The sequence below is a fragment of the Balaenoptera borealis genome, assembly GCF_965194805.1.
Source record: "Balaenoptera borealis genome assembly, chromosome: 4".
In the NCBI taxonomy this organism is placed as follows: Eukaryota; Metazoa; Chordata; class Mammalia; order Artiodactyla; family Balaenopteridae; genus Balaenoptera; species Balaenoptera borealis.
Window position 1 is genome coordinate 59,645,739 of NC_138861.1, and position 20,348 is coordinate 59,666,086.

Genomic DNA, 20,348 nt, shown 5'->3' on the forward strand with positions numbered 1-20,348 from the left:
TATCATCTCACACCGGTCAGAATGGCCATCATCAAAAAATCTACAAACAGTAAGTGCTGGCGAGGGTGTGGAGAAAAGGGAACCCTCTTGCACTGTTGGTGGGAATGTAAATTGATACAGCCACTATGGAGAACAGAATGGAGGTTCCTTAAAAAACTAAAAATAGAACCACCATATGACCCAGCAATCCCACTACTGGGCATATACCCTGAGAAAACCATAATTCAAAAAGAGTCTTGTACCAAAATGTTCATTGCAGCTCTATTTACAATAGCCAGGACATGGAAGCAACCTAAGTGTCCATCAACAGATGCATGGATAAAGAAGATGTGGCACATATATACAATGGAATATTACTCATCCATAAAAAGGAACGAAACTGAGTTATTTGTAGTGAGGTGGATGGACCTAGAGACTGTCATACAGAGTGAAGTAAGTCAGAAAGAGAAAAACAAATACCATAGGCTAACACATGTATATGGAATTTAAAAAAAAAAAAAGAAAGAAAATGGTCAGAAGAACCTATGGGCAAGATGGGAATAAAGATGCAGACCTACTAGAGAATGGACTTGAGGATACGTGGAGGGGGAAGGGGAAGCTGGGACAAAGTGAGAGAGTGGTATGGACGTATATACACTACCAAAAGTAAAATAGATAGCTAGTGGGAAGCAGCCGCATAGCACAGGGAGATCAGCTCGGTGTTTTGTGACCACCTAGAGGGGTGGGATAGGGAGGGTGGGAGGGGGGGAGATGCAAGAGGGAAGAGATATGGGGACATATATATATGTATAACTGATTCACTTTGTTATAAAGCAGAAACTGACACACCATTGTAAAGCAATTATACTCTAATAAAGATGTAAAAAAAAAAAACAAAACAAATCAAAAGGATTTTTCAGCTACTGAGCTAAGCACAGAGAGTCCAGAGCAGAAGCAGAAAGGCCGGTAAGGAGGCTCTTATAATAATCTAGGCAAGAACTGATGGTGGTTTGCACTAAGATGGTAGCAGTGGAAGAGATAAGAAAGGGTAGATTCTGGACATATTCCGATTTTCATTGTGGAATTACCAGTCTTGCAGTGTAAAGGGTAAAATTTTACTTAACGTTTATTCAGTGCTTACTATGTGCCAGATACTAGTCTGAACATTTTCTATGTATCCACTCATTTATTTTCCACAACCATCCAGTGAAAGAAGACTCATTATTATTCTCCACTTTACATATGAGGGAACTGAAGCAGAGAAATAATATTGGAGTTGGGGAAATCAGAAGATCATTCCAGGTACCAGATGACAAGAGTCTGAGTTAATGCAATAGCATTGGAAATTAAGCAGGAAAGCAGGTGGTGAAGTGGCAGGGAAAAGATAGTATTTTCCATCTTTAGTTATTTTATTTCCTTCTTTCTGAGCAGGGCATTGCATAAGTGGCCATTAAGATGGTGCAGGCGGCTTGCATCTCTTCTCCGGGTAGAAGTGCTTTTGGAAACATTTTCTTTGTAAAGCAATGAGAGACATTGATTGTTTGCAGAGCTATCATTTTGATTCATGGGGAAAAGTATTTCAGATGATAATAAAGGAGATAGCTGAAAATAACTTCAGTGTAAATATATCCTTAAACGGAGAGAGATGGTGGAAATATAAAAATTGAGAGGGTTGAGGGAAGGTTTGTATAATAAATGTTTTAATTTCTTTACCACACCATCTTCTGCTAAGTAAATTTCTAAAGGAGGGGCATAATTTCGATCTTACCTGTGGGATGACAGGCAATGACAACTTGCAAGTCTGGAATGACCTGAAATGGGTTTTATTAATGAAGTTGTCCGCACTAGGGTAGCAGAAGGATATAGTGTGCCAGATTATGTATTGGATTCAGTTGTAAAAGTCCTTGATTCTAGTTCTAATTCTGAGGCTTGTGTTATAAAACTTCTTTTTGCCTTATTTGTAAAACAAAGACAATAAGAGATAGCCATAAGAATGGATGCTTCCAAGGTTTTTTAAGGATGAAGAAAGTACAAATGAAAAGAACATCATGAAAAACTAAAATCTCAAATTACGAACATTTAAAGGGAGAAGGTTAAGGTTATTTACTCACTCTAGGGATTTTTTCTGTTGAATTTACCATTTTGACAGTTTGCCCAAAGAAAGGGATACAGCAGTTAGAAGTCATTAAGATTTACAAACGTCATTTGTCATCACAGCTGGAAGTCTCAATAACAGCTTTTCAGTCTAGACTACATTGCAAGTCTCAGCCTTCATCTTTTGGGGCATCAACTGTAGTTAAAAAGAATTCTTCTTTTTAACTTTGTTCATGGGAATTTCTTTGTTCATGGGAATATTTACTCTGTTTAAATGCAATTTATGTCCATACCCTTAAATTAAATCTCCATTTTGTGCTCTCAGGAATACATTAAAAAATATAATCTAGATAGCTTAAAGTTTGTGATTTGAGCTGTGTCAAAATTTAACCTTATGCAACTCACATTTAAATGATTTGATAATTGACATAATCTTGTTGATAGACTAAAAATGCAGAAATGGTTAAACTGTATCATTTGTGAGACCAATAGACCATGATTTGTAATAAGTACATTTTATTACTTATTTTTCATTTCTATGGGAGCAGGTGAGCACATAAATATTATGGACCATAAACTAAAAGTACTGGTTGTAAATTAAATTTTAAATTAAGTTAGTTAATTTAATTAATTAAGTTAGTTAATTAAGTTAAATTAACTATCTAAGATAGTTTAGAATATGGAGAATTCTTAGCCATTTGTATGTTAATTAGTTTTCAAAATTATTTTTTAAATGTCTAGTTTCATGGCAGATTTGAGCAGAAATGGTTTCTCAGTGATCTTCTGGTTACTTTAAAACAGTATTGAAGGAAGAAAACTTGCAGTGTTGTATTAGCATTTTACGGTTGAAAAAGGCTGTTTAAAGTCATCTAGCCTTGGAATCTCAGCATCTCCAGGTTAGGAATGAGATGAAATTATTGGAATTGCCTTTACAGTACATAGCATGTGCATTTCCAGTGCCAGGGAATGTATTATTTCCCCAGGGAATCTATTCTCTCATTAAAATTTTAGACAGATATTGAATCCAAATGCATCTGCCTCTAACCCTTAGGTCCTTGTTGCAACCACTGGGACTGAGCGGTATGAATATAATTAATTTTCCATGTGACAACCCTTCAAATATTTGAAGAAATCTATCATGCAAGCCTCCTTCCTTCCCCCGCTCCTTGCCTCTGTGCTCTCTGCTTAAGGCTAAACAACCCAGAAAGAACTGTTATTTTGTGAAACAGAGGCAAGAACCCTTACCAGTCTGGTTAAGTTTAGCAACTTATCATTTAGGAGCTATACGTTCTTCCCTTTGGGGAACACTAAAAATATATTTCCTTATCTTCAGTCTTTTGGGATTGATTTCACATAGATTACTAGTAACTCCACCTCCTCCCCAGTGTCTTGGAATATAACTCACATGAATCAAAACACTTGAATTCATCAAAGGATTTGCAAACTCTCGTAAGATGTCTACATTCTTCTTGGGTTTTTTATTTTTACATTTTGTTTTATTGTGGTAAGAATAAAACATGTGAGATCTACCCTCCTAACAAAATTGTTAGTGTCCATGACATTATTGTTGACTATGGGTGCAATGGACAGCAGATCTTTAGAGCTTATTCATCTTGCTTAACTGAAACTTTATGCCAGTTGATTAGTAATTTCTCTTTTCTCTGTCTGCCCAGCCTCTGGAAACCACTGCTCCACTCTTTGAGTCTATGAATCTGACTATTTTAGATATCTTATATAAATGTAATCATGCAATATTTTTCTTTCTGGGACTGGCTTATTTCATTTATTATAATGTCCTCAAGATTCATCCATGTTGTCACATATTGCAGAATTCACTTGCTGGATGGTTATTATAAAACAAAGACAACAGTTGTTAGTGAGGATGAGGAGAAATTAGAACCCCTGCACACTGGAGATGGGAATGTAAAATGGTGCTGCTACTATGGGAAACAGTACAAAGTTTCTGCAAAAAGTTAAAAATGGAACTACCATGTGATCCAGCAATTCCGCTTCTAGGTATGTATGCCAAAGAATTGAAATCAGGATCTTGAAGAGATATTAGCGCTCCTACTATGTATGTATATTCACAATAGCCAAGATATGGGAACAACCTAAATATCCATAGACAAATGAATGGATAAAGAGGATGTGGTGTGTATATACAATGAAATACTGGTCAGCCTTAAAAAACAAGGAAATTCTGCACTCATCTTGGGTTTGATACCTCCTCAGATGCTCTTTTTTTCTCTTCTGTTCTGCTTGGAAGAAAAAAATTAAATCACAATAAAAGTGAAAAAAAAGTGTGTATGTGTGCGTGTGATTCATGTTTGTTGCACCATTGGCACAGAGCAATTGGCCATGCCCCATTTTGATATTTTCATTATGAACATAATTAGAGCTCTGTGGTCCCAAGTCATTTTCGGACATCTCAACCTCTTCAGAGGCTTTTTTCACAGGTCTGTGATAGTCACTCTTGTCTGCACATGAATATGTGACTTCCTCTCCAGATTTTAGATAGTTTTTAACTGAAATTGTTAATAATTACATAATAGGAATCACGTTTTTTTTGAGAGTTTTAAACTCTGTTGAAAATTCACACTTTTTAGCTTCTCAAGCCCTCTTAGCATGTCTGTTTTTCTCTGTGATGCCTTCTTTCAGCTGATGCCGCGTAGCTGATTCCAGTCTTTCCCTTACGTGGCCAGAACTAATTCTAGGGTTGCATTGTCATTTATCTCCTATGTTTTATTTTGGTTTTAACTTTACAGCCAATCTCACCTTGTGAGTTAGAATTACAGTCCAACGCAGCAATCCCCTCATCTCTTCCTCTATATTTTGAAGAGAAGCAATTTTTCAGGAAGTCAAGTGAAAAACTCATTAGATGCACTGTTGTTCCCAAATGAGACTTCCAGCAGGTGGCCAGAGGATTGACTACACTCGCTATGACTATTTGAGCTGCACAAAGTCAATGGCAACGATTTACTACTAGGTCATTGGATTTGAAGAGTGTGCCCAGGATTCAGAACTTGAGCATACACAGCATAGCTCTGCCATATATCAGCTACGTGACTTTGGGCAACTTATTTAACTTCCTTCCGTGTTTCAATGTCCTCATTGTGAAATGAGAATAAAAATGATACATAATTCACATTATATTTGGTGAGCATTTAAAAAGTTAGTGTACGTAAGTACTGAGAACAGTGCCTGCTACACAATAAGCATCAATAAGTGTTCATTGTTACTATTATTCTGGCAGTGGATTGAGGAACTCATGTAAACTTAACTGAAAAAATTCCTCCCCTACCTGTGAGGGGGACTTATGGGATAGTGGGGAGGGGACAGGAACACTCACTTTGTCCACAATAAGTGTGTCCACAGTGAGGTGAAAGATGCTACAGGCAAAATGTTCTCATCTCAGATGTGTTCATTTGGGTAATACCAGCACCTCCTAATACAATGCACGGTGCAAGGTAGGTATTCAGTACGTTTGATGAACTAGAATACAGGGACAAGAGCAGAAAAAAATTGCGTGGGTGACAGTTTTGCCATTTTATGGGTTAGGAGAATATTCTCTCTCTGGCAAGTTGTTTGCAAGTTTTCCCGTAATAACATTACTTCTATTTCTCTATCCCCCTTCCTTTTTTCACCCCTAATGCTTTCTACTATGCTTCCTAAGGTCTGCCCTCAGGACCTGAGATTCCCTCAGAGGTGTTGCCACCTCCTCTTCCAACAACTCTGCTTCTTTCTGATGTTCTGTTCCAATGATTGCTACAGTTGCACCAAATCCTGGGATAAGTTTGAAGCCACCAGATGAAAGAAGGTCAGAGGGGTCTAAGGGATTGCCAGAGGCACAGACAGTGCCCAAATTCATGGTATTTTAGGCTCACTGTTACTTTCCCATAAGAGATTTTTTTAAAAATAAATTTATTATTTTATTTATTGATTTTTGGCTGCGTTAGGTCTTCGTTGCTGCGCGCGGGCTTTCTCTAGTTGCAGCGAGCGGGGGGCTGCTCTTCGTTGTGGTGCGCAGGCTTCTCATTGCGGTGGCTTCTCTTGCTGTGGAGCACAGGCTCTAGGCGCGTGGGCTTCAGTAGTTGTGGCTTGCGGGCTCTAGAGTGCAGGCTCAGTGGTTGTGGCGCATTGGCTTAGTTGCTCCGCGGCATGTGGGATCTTCCCGGACCAGGGCTCAAACCCGTGTCGCCTGCATTGGTAGGCGGATTCTTAACCAATGTGCCACCGGGGAAGCCCTCCCATCAGAGATTTGCTCTGTGCTCTTTCCTTCCCTCCACTAGGAATATTAGTAAGAGAGGGTTAATGAAGGAAGCTAGTCCTTACTCTTTTCCCTTATGTAACCTATAAATAGATTGTAGAATAATATAATAACCATAATACACTGAATAATTTCTAATATGCCAGATTTTTGCCTTAGAGATATATATCATTGTGAATCCTAAAAACTGTGCCAATCATTACCATCACATTTTATAGATGAGAAAACTGAGGCTCAGACAGATGAGTAATTTGTGATCCAGGCATTCAGTGACAAAGTCCAATTTGAACAGACTAAAAAAACTCCAGAACCAATTGTACATAGTATACTACTCTGTGGTCCCACATGGAGGAGTGTCGACACTGATGGGAAACTATGACCATGTAGGAAGGGATGAAGCCACTGTGCCAGGTGTGTTAGGGAGGCATGTCTAGGGCCTGGCCATATTACAACATTAAATTTATGCCACTTAAGTGCTTGCCTACTTAGTCCACAACTAGGGCCTGCATGAAAGCCCAGATTTTTTAAAAAATCAGAAGTATCTTTATCAAGTATGTATGAATATGGTCACAGGAAAAGGTCATAACAGAGAGCTGAAACTGATAGATATCACATAGATGATTATATTTGAGATTTACTAAACTTCTATCAATATAAAGCTGCCATTGAAAAAAGATAGCAAGTCAAACAGATTGAGGCATATGTATAAAAAATGGATACCTGAAGGACTGAAGAAGAAGGTATGATAAAATATGTAAGAAAAAAAAAGACACTAATAATCCCCTTTCCCCAGAAAAACTAGGGTGTAAAGCAAAATCACCTGAATACAGCTTTTGAGCATTGATTTTTCACTGGTTTTCCATAGAGACTAATTCAATAGTTTTAAGAACATTTGAAAACCCTCTATATATACTACTAATTTTTAATAATCTACAATGCATAATGTTTATCATTACTATAAAAACATTATATTCACCATTCATATTTCTTTTTATTCATCTACTCTTATTGAATTAAATAATGTTACTGACTACTAGGAAATCTTCCTATGCTACTGAATACCTTAAAGTCATAATTTGGAGATTACATGCTGACCTTGAATGGATACATTCCAGAATTTTCCTTTCTACCACCACATGTATGTCTGTTTAGGTGTTGTGCCCCACAAATAACCACAAGCTTATTTTGTCCTGTCCAGTGGAGGGGGAGGAGTGTCCCTGCTGGAGGCTGCTCTGTGTGAGAAGAGAAAACATTGATGCTTAAAGGCCTCCAAAGGCATCCACTTAAGCCTCATACCAGGTTCAGGAGGGCTGGTTATATCAGCCTAAAGCTGGCACAGGAAAGACACCATTCAAGGAATCCTTGGCTTGGGGATTCTGGGAATATAAGTTCTACCTTGTGACTCTGTTATAGATTGGACCCATTCATCTCTTAGTAACAGCTCAGTTTATAATCTAAAGCATTGAGACACACCTCAGTTACACGAATGAGGCCTCATGAAAGTCAATTCTTGCCTCCTACTCTTCCAAAGTTAGTGGTTGGAACCCAGATTGACTTTCCCCCTTAGTGAATGAATTGAGAGTGAGAAAAAAGAAGGAGGAGGAAGAGAAGAAGGGAGAGAAAGAAGGAAGGAACGCAGGCAGTAAGGAGGGTAGGAAGAAAGAAAGGAAAGAGAACGTTGCTTGATCTTTAAGAGATTGAACCTTTGGTGTCAGGAAATTTGGAAGACATATTCTCTGGAGTACTTATTTTACTTCTGGCTGTAAATAAAGCCCTTAGGGAAGGTTATTAATTTATCCGGCTTATTTAATATATTCAAGTACCCTATTTCATACTCCAGTGGCCTGAAACAGTTAATTTACCCTTTGAATGGCATGAATGGTGAACATTTATACCAAATCTTGGCACTTTACAATATTCGACAAACATCTGGTATTTTTTGCTTAGGTTTGCTTTATTTTTTATTAATATTTATGGAGAAGGAAAATAAAATAGTAATGTTCTGTTGAGGATACCAGGACAGTTGTTGGCTAGGGTGCCGTCTCAGAGTGAAAGATGCCTTCACCTAGGGCGCTGATCCTGAGGGAAGGAAACAATATCAGAAAGGAAAAGGGAAGGATGGAGATGGAAAGGAGGGAGATGATGTCAAATCCCTTTGGCTTTGTGTGCTCTTGCCCTTTTTATCTGGGGTGCAGTCACCATCTATCTCACAACCTTGAATTCTCTAAATCTCATGTCTGTCTTCTCATAGATGCTTTATGAGCTGTCATGTGGGTGCTAGAATGGGATTCTGGAAATTACCAACTGACTTTTATTCCTCTGGATATATTTGTTGCCTGACGCACTAAAATAATGTGAATTGGTTTTGAAATGAAATGTCACTTGTCGAAGAAAAGCACATAATAATTTGTTTAATTTAAACAATGGGGAGGAAGGGGAAGACATCTGAACTGCATTTCTTATGTAAATGAATGTTTATTGGACTTTCGGATGCTATAGAAATACAACTTCTGTACTGAGGAGGCATGATTACACATATTGATCACGCAAGAGGAATATAGATCAGTACGAAAACTGCTGTACCCTTTAGTTATTTTGGAGACAAACATATTAATCATGTAAGGTAAAATTGGATGCTGCTTTCTGTCTTTGAACGCTGTGAGGATGCCTTTGTGTTCCAGGAAATGCTTGGTGCAGAACCATCAGATTCCACGTCTCCTCAAAGAAGAGGCGTGTTGAGGTAGAGATAGTGCTTGGCAAGCCCCAGGCAAAAAGCATTCTCCTTATTCTTATAGATCCAACAGAGTTGATGAATTAAATAAATAAATGAAAATACAATGGGTAGACGAGTAAATGGAGAAATAAAAAATATAAGTGACATTCTTAAAGTAGCTCTTGGTGAGCCCACACTCCCAGATATTCAACAAATTATATATGGAAAAGAGAAGCTTGGAAATTGTCAAATGCCTGAGGTTAACCACAGTGAGTGTTGGCTCTGGTCCCTCCAGGACACCAGCAATTGGCTGAAATAAGGGGAGCTGGAATTCCAGAGCAGTCCGGGTCTGCGGTTCTCGCTCAGTGGGCTCGGGGAGGGAGTTTAGAGCCGGCTTGCTCCACGGCGGCCCGCAGGCCCCGCACCTCGGACCCCTCCACGTGCTCTCTCTCCGCTCCCTCCCCACCTCCTCGACTCCCCAAGGGGAGGGAAATGAACCGTCAGGTGCGTCCCAGCAGGGGGAGTGGGTGAGCTGGCCCGAGGGCAGCCCGCAAGTGTCCCGGAGTGTGGGTGTGGGGTAACTTGGGTGGGAACGGCGTGGAGGCCACCACGACGAAGTCCTGCGCCTCGTCGATGGGGTGTGTGCAGAAAGAGCGCGGATAAATAGGAGGCTCCCTCTTCCCGGCGACACTCGCGTAGCCTGTCGGCCGCCCGCCCGGGGTAGTGTTCGCCCGCCCGGTAGCCGGGTGCCAGCCTGGGGAGTAGTTTCGCTTCCTGCTAGCTCCGGGATTCGTTTCCAGGCACCCCGTCGGGCGCCCGTGGCCCGGGAAGGGGGCGCAGGAGGAGGCGGGAGACTCGTCTCGGGGCTGCTGGGCCCGGCAGCGGGGTTGATGGCCCGGGCCGCCCCGGGCAGCGGCGCCAGCTCCCTGCCACTGCTCCTGGCCCTCGCCCTGGGTAAGTGGCCGCTCTGGGCGCTGGAGACCCAGGAAGAAAGTCTAGGGTGGAGTCGCAGGGAGGGCGAGCCTTCCGCGCTGGCATTTGGAGCCGAGGGGGGCCCTGGGGTTGGCAGGAGCGGGTCGAAGAACTTGCACGACTGGGGTAGCACGAGGTTAAGGATCCGGCACTTGGGCACCTGGGGCTGCACCTGTTGCGGCGGCCCTGGGCGCAGGGGGCGGTCCGAGGGCGGAAGGGATCCCGTGGGCGGGCACAGAGCGGAGGGCCGGGGCGCAGGTGCTCTTGGGCTTTGCGGCGCGGTGCCCGCGAGCGAGGAGGTGTGGCAGGTGGACGATTTTTGAAAATCCACCAAAGCGGGAGCCTGGGAGACTAGACCGCAAAGACATCCCCTGGGACGAAGAGGAAAGGGAACTCCTTGGCTTGAGATGCAGGCCGCCGGGAGTTGCGGAGCAGGGTGCAGAGCAATTTGCCTGGGCACCCTGGGCGCGTGCTAGAGAGAGGAAGGGGATGACCCCGGAGAGACAAGAGCTGAGGAAGGCCCGAAAGTGAATTATTCCACCCCTTTCTTGCCGGCGAAGTTGGGAGGAGCCAGGAGGAGGGAAAAAAGATTCAACATTTGAGACCTGGATCTCCTGTTCCTGATAGGGAAACAAAAGGAAAGGGAGATGACATATTTTCCTGAGGGCGCTATTGATGAAACACACAGATGCTTTACTTGGAATATATTATTTCCTATTTTAAGGAGAAGTTGCAGAGAGAAAACTTTTATTCACTTCGAAGGTGAAACTTGGGTGGTTAGGTTAAGGACTACTGGGTGTGGTCGGTCACCTGGTGTGAGGGAAGAGTGGCCCGTGGGAGAAGCGGTAGAATGCCCTCCCGGGAGGCTCCCCTCACCTCCTTGGGAGTCAGCGCTGGCAGAGAGAGAGCTGGAACTTCGGATGCTGGGGCAAGTTTACACTGCTGGAAGCAAGGTTCCCCTCACCCTCTAGTATGGGAAGGTAGCAGGTAGATACTTAAGTGGGAAAATCCTACTACGGCAAGACATCTCCTCTGCATCATGGTCATTTGTGCGGGGTGCAGGCAGAGGGAAGGGAAACTGGCAATATTTTGTAGTCCTAGCTGGGATGAGGGGTAGGGACATCTGGGCTTGGGGCATCAATGTGGGAGGAGGAGCGTCTCCACAGCCGAAGTGTCTATGTGATGAGGACACTACCTTCCAGCTTGGAAAGGGCCGGGCTTTCTCTTATGGAGGAAAAGAGGTGGGATCTAAATGGAAACCTCCATTTGGCTGTGTCCTTGGAATAAGAGAGGTGCCTTCAAGGTGTCATGACCTTGGTCAGAAGTGGATCAGACTTAGATCATGGTTAGAGAGAAAGGACTGATTTACAAACCCTGCAGAGGAAGAGGTCAGAAACAATTTAGCGATGGAGTGATGTGGAGCCTGAAGAAGGGCAATGGGCCTGAGAGTTAGGCCTAGAGACAGTACTATGCTTTTGCCAGCATCACTTGGATGAAGCTGGCATTCTCTTCCTCCATTTTATCCAGTCTGTCCTACTGTCAAAGTGTTTACTGAAAATCTGCTACAGTCAGCAAGATGCTAGAGTATATGGGAATGGGGGTGGGAGGAGGGCTCAAGAGAGTCCTAAGACATGATTCTTGCCCTAAAAGATGTTATGTTGAAGTTGGGAATGCGGGACTAACAGATATGAAACAATAGGAGAAAAAGTCATGAAACCAGAGAAAGGAGAGCTCAACAGGGAGGGATGGAGCAGTGGGGAGATTGCATGGAGGACCTGAGTGGGTAGGATTGAAACTTGGTAGGATTTGAATTATCAGTAGTAGGGGAGAGAGGGGGACGAAAGGAGGCAAAAGCATTTAGTAAAGGGTTGGTGATGGGAATGAGATTGATTTCCTAGAGAGACAGGCAGTCAGCCTGCCAGAAAGTAGAACTGATGAGAGGCAGACAAATTATGAAGAGCCAAAAAAGCCAGATTAAATTATTTTGATACAAATCAATAAACGGTTAACCACACACCATCATAGGTCTTGAATACAGAGTGATATGATACAAACAATGATTTAAGGAGATAAACCTGGCAGTGGGGTGCAGCGTGGGAGGAGGGGAGAGGGCCAGAGGACCTGATTGTCTCAGGTGTAATCCAGGCACAAGCTAATACAGGACAAGATTAGGGTGATGTGCCAGCAGAAGTGTTATGGTAGAAATGACTATTTCAGGTTGATGGACATTCTTCCCTATTTACTATCACACGGTACTTTATTTTTTTCTCAAAACTTGTCAAAAGGCAGAAATGAAAAAAACAAAACAGAATTCTAATCCAGTGCTGTTGTAACTCAGGGTAACCTAAGTGTGCAACTGCCTTGTTGAATGTTTGGTTTAGGGAATTGAATTCAGTCTCTAAACTCCCTAAGAGGCTCCACTCCTTGCAAAATGCCAAAGGATGTAATTTGTTGACATCAGTGTTTCCATTAAATGGTCCTATTTAACTTTTAAGTCTCATTCCTAATTTAAGTCACGTGTTATCTTATTTACTTCTTGAAAAGAATGTGAGCAATGGCCGTGTGATGTTCTAGGTGCACGCGCACGCGTGTGTATGTGTGTGTGTGTGTATGTCACAGTGAAAGTGCCTTGAGAGCTGGCACTGAGCAGACCTGGTTCCAGCCTGACCTGAGTGAGACCTGGTTCCAGCTTCTGCCGTTCCGTGACTTGAGATGTCTGTAAGTTACAATTTTCTGGGCATTGTTTTTCTCATTTATAAAATAAACGAGTTGCTTTAGATGAGACTAAGGTACTTACCAACTTGACATTCTGCTGATCTTTAACGAACATTTCTACTGGGAATTTAAGAGAAAATTTTTTTACAATAATATTTAACTTCCATTTACTTGTAATGGATCTTTGTTTCCTGTAAACTTTACCTTAACAAAGAGAACCATGGATGCTTGCTTCTTAGGTAAATATGGTAAAGGGGCAATAACTTTGTTTAAAGTGTTTTTTTTAATCTTGAAGAAATTGGACTCCCTATTTATTCTGTTTTTAAATTTCTCCCTCTCATCCAATTACTATAACAAACTAAAGCTAAAATCATAATTAGTGAAAAAGGGAAAAAAACGTTTCTTTTTAAAAAAATGAGTGAGTTTGAAGGTCAAAAATATGTTCCCCTCCTTATTAAAATCTAAACCATTAATATATGTAAGTTGGTTTTTTAAGTTCTTCTTGAGAATATGAATGTATTCATGATGTAATATCTAGGTTTCAAGTTGTAAAGCAAGTAGGTGGTAGCAGGGAAAATTCTCATTGTACAAAGGAAGTAGCTGAAGCCCCACACGGTGAAGATTTTAGAATTTGCCTCTTCAGATATGCTTTTGGGCTTAGAAGAGCATTGGGAGTTTTTTTCCTCTTCAAAAATCCCAGGTTTCGCAGGCCACACTTGCATATTAACAAGTGTTACAAATCAAATTTTGCTATTGCTCCATTCTCAGTTGTTGTGTGGAAATTCCCAAATAATTCTGGAAGAAAGATCCCAATAATGCAGACAAGCTTTGTTGTGCCCGCTGAAGGTGGCCCTGCTGATGCTTGGCCTGCAACTATCTGTGCTGAGGTCAAAGGTGCCCAGGACAGAGAGTCCATGTGTCTGTCCACGCCCCTGGCACTGCCCCATCTCTGTAGAGACTGCTCACCCCAGTATCCTGTGCTCCTGAAATCCACGGAGAGCCTAGTGGGAAAGCCTCATCTTGTTTTTTTCTCACCCTCTAATAGTAATCAACTCATGAATGTCACTAGGAGGCATGAATGTCACTAGGAGGCTGAGGGGACAGTCAGAGAAACACACAAGCTGTAGTCCGAGTCACCCTTCTAATCCATGAACCATGCTTGTCACCTTCTCCGCTAGAATTAGTGTCTTCCCAGGAGGGTCCAAATAAGCCAGAATCTGGGCTGCATGCAGTTTAGGCTTAAGCCACGATCCTGATACACTTCTAAAACTACAGACAAACCCCTGGATCCACAAAGAATCCATATTCCAGTTGGTCAAGAGTCCCCCAAAGTAAAATTTAAGAGGAAAGTCATCTGATTAAAATGGCTATGCTTTGGACTGCTAATGACTGCAGTTTGCCCAGCCATATCTGTGTCTTAAAAAAGGAATCTTGGTAGCCCAAATGAATCTATAATTGCTAGATTTTAAAGAAATGAGGAGATTTTTTAGATGGTTGGAGACATATTGGGTATTTAATCTTAATTTACATCAGTTGGGTAGTAACCTACTTTGATTATCAGCAAGATCAAGTCAAATAGCGAAGAAGTACTTTTATTCATTCTTTACATTTTTTTGAGGATGTGTAGTATATTATTTACCTGACCTGTAGACCAGAAGCAGTGATTCCGAAATAGTGACAAAATGTACAACAATGTTTGTGTTCAGCCTTCTTATTTCAAAGTGCCTCAGTTGGTTGTATAACAGGATGAGTTACTAATATAGCATTTCTCTCTTTGCAAAACCATGGATTTACTCATTTCATTAGCCTTATGTTTGAGATGTTGAGATGTATAAAGAGTTCCTGGCACATAGTGGGAGCTGAAAACATATTAGTTAAATGAATGAGTGAATGCAAGTGGCTGTGTGTGACAATGCCCAGGCATTAAAGGAACAGCAGTTTCAGTAAAGAAAACAGTTCTATTTCTTGTTGGCAAAACATGCCCACTACTCAGAGATGATGTAGAAGGTCGTGTTTCTTCATCTCTTCTTACTTGGGACTTGCTTCCCGTCTTGATAGAGATCCTTTCACAGATGGACTTTTGTTTGGCAAGTAGTAAGTCTACTTCTGTTTCTCATGTTCGGTAATGCTACCTATCTCTCATATATTTGGTTCAAGGGCAGATCTCATCAGTCATAAATATAGGCTTTTCAAATAGGTGTTTCAAGCGGGGAGGGAAAAGCATTGGACTCAGGGCGTTCTCCAATGGTTCATTAAAAAATGCCCTTTGAATTCTGTGAGGTGTGAGGTGATTTGCTCTCTTATTTGATTAGAATTTCTTCTAATGCACATGTGTTTCATTAGCTGGGAGTAACCAAGTTGTTATGTTCACGGGTTTCTGCTTAGTATTAAATATATAAAACACCTTTGGTGGCGCCTGTAGAAGTTGAGATAGGTTTGCTGGGAGGCTGAATGCAGTCTGACTTAGTGTTGAGGACTTCTCTGGCTAATGTTATGTGTAAATATTTCACAGCTATCAATTGTCTGGATTCCTTGATGGTTAGATCTAAGTACTGTGAACCACACCATCCAGGCCTGTCCAGAGTAGGAGAGGAAGACTTACTTCTGCCCCTAGTGCAGAAAGCCCGCTAATAAGGACAGGAAATTGTCATCAGAGCTGAATGAGGCCGTTTTAGGAGACCCAGACTCGACTTGTTCATGACCACCTTCCTGCTGAGTTTCTGACATTTGACTGGTCCAGTCTCATAGGGTGACTGACACAAGATGTTACTATGCATTCAGATATCTGTTTAACCTTGGGTATGGAATCTCACCATAATAACTCTTTACATTCTGGGGACCTTCACAATTGAAAGAGCATTTTCATACCATTACCTCATTGATCTTTACACCAAAAATAATAGCAGAGCAGTTATGTAGTATGCATGCTGGGCATTATTCTAGGAGTGTAATAACTTGTTTCCCCCATATGACACTACCCACTGAACACACAAGCTAGACATAATGGATTATTCCCATTTGTAGACAAGGATATGAGGCATAGAGGCATTAAGTAACTTGTCTAAGGTTCTGGCTTTATGAGCCTGAACAACGAGGATGAAGTGACAGTGCCTGGATCATAGTAGATAAATATTTGTTGCTGAATGGGGGAGACAGTGGGCGATAGGGCACTAAAGTATAGTACAAGGACATATCACTGTATTTAAGAGGAACCCAGTTCTCCTGACTTATTTTAAAAGCATTTAAGTTCATTCTAGCAGTCTCCTACCATCTTTGCTTTCTCTGCTGTCTACCCATACATCTGTGGCACCCCAGGCTCTGGCTATACCTCAAGTTCTTGGGCTCTTGGCTCTTCATCCCAGCCAGGAAACCTGCCTACTCATATCCCAGGCCCAGGCCATCCCAGCTGGTAGTGAACAGTTGGCATTGATCAGACCAGGTGTTTTCCTTCAGTCTATGCCTAGAATCACTTTGGCCATCCTACTCTGACCCTATCCTTAAATGAACCTGAACCTGTGGGTGACTCCTGCACTTCTGTGGACTGCTTGCGACACTATGACACTTAGGGCACACTCCTTAGGGCAAACGGAGAGAGGTGACCTTGCTTTACATTCCCCCTGATTGGACCTGTAGGCCTCTTCCTGAGGAGTAAAGAGAGCATATCCTGCGTCAACGTGATGTTGTAGTCAAGAGTGTAGACTCTGAGCCAGACCATCTAGGCGTGACTCCCCTGCTGCTGCGATTTACCAACTCCTTAATCTTGGACAAATCTCTTAAACCCTCTTGGCCTCAGTTTCCTCATCTGTGAAAGCTGACAGCAATAGAACCAAGAGTATTATGTGGACTAAGTGAGTTACTACATAAAGCAGTTAAACTGTGCCTGGAACATAGTTAAGTTCTGGATTAACATGAGCTGTTATAATGGATAATTGGAAAGCACAGAAGAAATCATTAATTTAAAAAAATTTGGATTTTTAAATTCTGGGTACTTGTGAAATGTAATCAGGGTCTACCAACTGGTGGAAAAACTTTCCCTTGCCTTTATTTCTCAAATTCCTGCTCCCATTAGTTATGAAATAGGCAATAGATAAAAATTCTCAAGAGTTCTATTTTGGCTGGCTTTGATAGGAAGGAACAAATGTAAGAAATGCCACTGCAAAAGCAAAGTGCTTATCTGTTTCTAAAAAACAAAGTTTATAGATTCTTCTTCAACTGCCAATTTTGATCCTAGTTTTATGCAGTGAAAAGCTTTCCAGCACTTTCCTGGCATTGATACCAAAACCCAACATCTTAAGGTGAATCAGATAAAAAGTGAGCCTTCACTAGCAGAGAAAAATGAAATATTTACAAGATAATTTTAATACTTCTAATCTCATCAAAATGGGGTTGTCTCATTTATTGGGGTTATACAAATAATTGCCTTAACTAAAAAGAAATAAACTGTCATTTTGGAAGAATGAATGATGATGCAATGTCAAAATTCATTTCTAAATGGCAGACAAATGGAAAATAAACAAGTTGTTTTAGAAAAGTTTTCTAGTGACAAAATAATTTTTTTTAGATTTTAAAGAGCAGACAGCCATGCATAAATATTCAGTTTTTCCATAATAATTGTCTTGTAACATTGAGAAAGTTACTTAATCTCCCTGTGCTGCATTTTCTTATGTATAGAATGATAATAATGAGAATAGTACCTATCATCTAGGGACACAGGAGTGTTTTGAGGATGAAATGGGATAATGCAGGAAAAGATTTTAGTAGAATAGTTGGCTAGAAAATGCTCAATATTTATTAATATTCTTAACTATGTGAATATGTAGATAACTTTTAAAGTATTTCATAGGTATGTCTAAAAACGAGAAATAGAATCATTGTGTTCATTTAAGCCAGCTGGAGTGTGTTTGTACTTTGATCAAAGGAAATTGCTGTAATATTCACCACTGGAAGCAAGCAAAGGAAAAAAAAAATAGAAATCATAACCATGCTTTCAACAGTTCTTTAAACAGTTCCATTAGAATGTAAGTACGACGATGGCAGGGATTTTTGTCTGATTTGTTCACAGCTATATTCCCGGTGCCTAGAGGATTATTGTGCATAGTAGGTGCTCAATATATATTTGTTCAAAGAATAAATCTGAATGCACACAGCCCAGGAAGTTCTCCTAGACCTGAAACTTCTCATAGCGCGTCGCAAAGATCTTGACGTAAACCTTGTAATTTCAGCATGTGCGCATGCGCACGCTTTCCTAGCTGCCACAATCAGAAACTAGAACTGTTCTCCAGCATCTGTTTATATTCCATCTTTAATGTCTTCGAATTTGCTAACAATGAACTTATTTTAGACAGTTCCTCACTGAGATGGCGGCTGTACCTCCTATTCCGGAGTAGGCTGACCTGGTAGAATGAGATTTGCTCATGACATTGAGATATTGACTACCACCATAGGCAAAACGGGAACTTACCCAAAAGCAAGAATTTATCCCGAACCACTGTGGCATAGTGTTGGGTCGGTTGTTGGGAAGTACAGTCTTTATTTCTAAAACATGTGATAATGAGGAAGACATAGCTAAGTATTTGTACTATTTTAAAGTGTGTCTAATACTATTATAAAGTGTGTCTAATACTGTGTTTAGCATTAAGGAGAGCTGTCCAAGTCGCTGTCTTTCCAAAAAGAGTTTGTATTATATTGGGTATAAATGTTCATCAGAAATGAAACATCGTATAGTAAGTAGTTCAATACTTAACAGAGTTTAAATTACCTAGTACAGGCTAAACATCTCAGAGAAGGAGAATTTATTATGGGCTGAAGTGATTGTGAAAAAAATATCACCAAGGAAACAGGGAATTGAGTTAGTTTTTCCACGATGGTGGTAGAGGAAAAAATTGGGAGAAAAATTAGAAGGTGGATAAATTAATTACTTGTTTTCTTTTTTTTGGTGCAGCAGAGAGTGAGCAGACTCAAAGCATAGAACAAAGAATTGATTTTGTGTGGTACTGAGGGAAATATTGACTGAATAAGGACTTGTTTTTCAGAATGAGGACATTAGGCAGGATCCTGAATTTTTAATTTTTTTTTTTTTTTTTTTTTTTTGCCGATGAGTGTCCTGGTTGTCATGCCTTCGGCTCTTTGGTCCTGAAGGGTTTGCTGAAGAAAGCAACTCATCGCTGGCCACCAACACCCCTACCCCACCGGCAGCGTAACCTACACCCTCCCCCAGGATCCTGAATTCTCAATGCAGTGACATCTTTGCAGGATTTCCTAGGGATTAGAGCTAGGAGGTTTTGTAATTTACATACATTTATGCTTTTAATTATATGTCAAGACCTTATTTTAAAATATTATATGGTCTCCTACCTGAGGAACCTGTTTTAATTCTGTGGAAATGTCCAGACTCCATTTTTACTGGAGGCCCTATAGCTTGGTGAAGAGCTAAGTACAGATCAGAGGCTGACCTGAGTGGTTTGCTTCAAGGTTCCTAACGATGTACAGCTAGGTTTTCTAAGGCTGGAGGTGGTTCATAACCAGGGGGTAGCCCCACACCCATCTTAGAGTAGCAGTGTCACCTGGAGAAAGAGACTTATCCAAGAGGACAGATTCAGGGAACTGGCTCATGACCACATAACACTTAGAGAGAGGAAACTAAATGGGAATGAACTTTATTCTTCTCACAGAAGACCTCACTTTATTCTATGATAACTCCATTCTCTACCATTAAGGGCATCATTTTGTCCCTAACTCATGTTAGAAGGACTCCTTCTCAGGAGTGCAATAATAATGGATAATGGGTAGCTACTGTGATATTTTCAATAGGGGAATTATATAGGGAGTGCAGTAGTTTTAAGATTGGTTTTACCTAGCCCAGAAAGCCTGGACCAGGCAATGGAGAGAAAGGAATAAATTCAATAAATATTTCTAAGCAACAATTTATATGACATAATGACTTGTCTAAGTAACAAAAAAAGAATTAAAGCTGTTTCCAACACTGTTAACCTGGGAGAGAACAAGAATTTATGGTGCCATATGTGAAAGAGAACTTCCTTTTTCTGGTAGGGATGTGAACTGCTTTTGAGACATTCAAAAGTCTTATGAGCATTTGGAAATATGGATGTTGACTTCAAATTAGAGCAGTGGACCCCAGGTCTGATTGTTCTTCCAAGAAAAGCAAAAAGTACAGATTATTAGGCCTCTCCCCAGACCTACTAAAGTCTGGTTGACATGTCCCTATGGATCTAAATTTTTAAAGACTTTTCAGGAGAAGAAACAAATTTTCCTTATGGAATAACTGCAAATAATAGAGGTGGATACTCCCCCCTCTAGGAGGTAGAGCTTAATTCCTTGACCTCTTTGAGTATAGGATCTGGATTTTGTGACTTGCTTCCAGGGAATAGAGTATGAAAAGGAAAAAAAAAAAAAAAAAATGTACAGGGCAAAAACCTGGTGAACACTACCTTAATCAAGTGGTCAGGGTAAATGTCATCAAAGATGCCAAATTCCTAAGTGTTTTGACACATAAAAAGGACATTAATGGAAAATTGATGAAGTCAGAATGAAGTCTTGAGTTTAATCAATAGTAATCTACCAATGCTGGTTCTTTATTTTGATAAATGT

At 40.8% G+C, this 20,348-nt stretch overlaps 1 protein-coding gene and 1 long non-coding RNA gene across 2 annotated transcripts in view; one reads left to right on the top strand and one right to left on the bottom strand.

Moving 5' to 3' along the window:
- Positions 1 to 20,348, bottom strand: part of LOC309627970 — a 749,424-nt gene that overhangs the window by 442,923 nt on the left and 286,153 nt on the right. The window lies entirely within an intron of this gene.
- The window catches only part of BTC (betacellulin), a 42,416-nt gene continuing 31,674 nt past the window's right edge, over positions 9,607 to 20,348 (top strand). Inside the window, exon 1 of the mRNA XM_082390838.1 lies at positions 9,607 to 10,007. Within this exon, the coding sequence (XP_082246964.1) occupies positions 9,944 to 10,007 (64 nt within the window). The 5' untranslated portion in view covers positions 9,607 to 9,943. The remainder of the gene's footprint in view (positions 10,008 to 20,348) is intronic.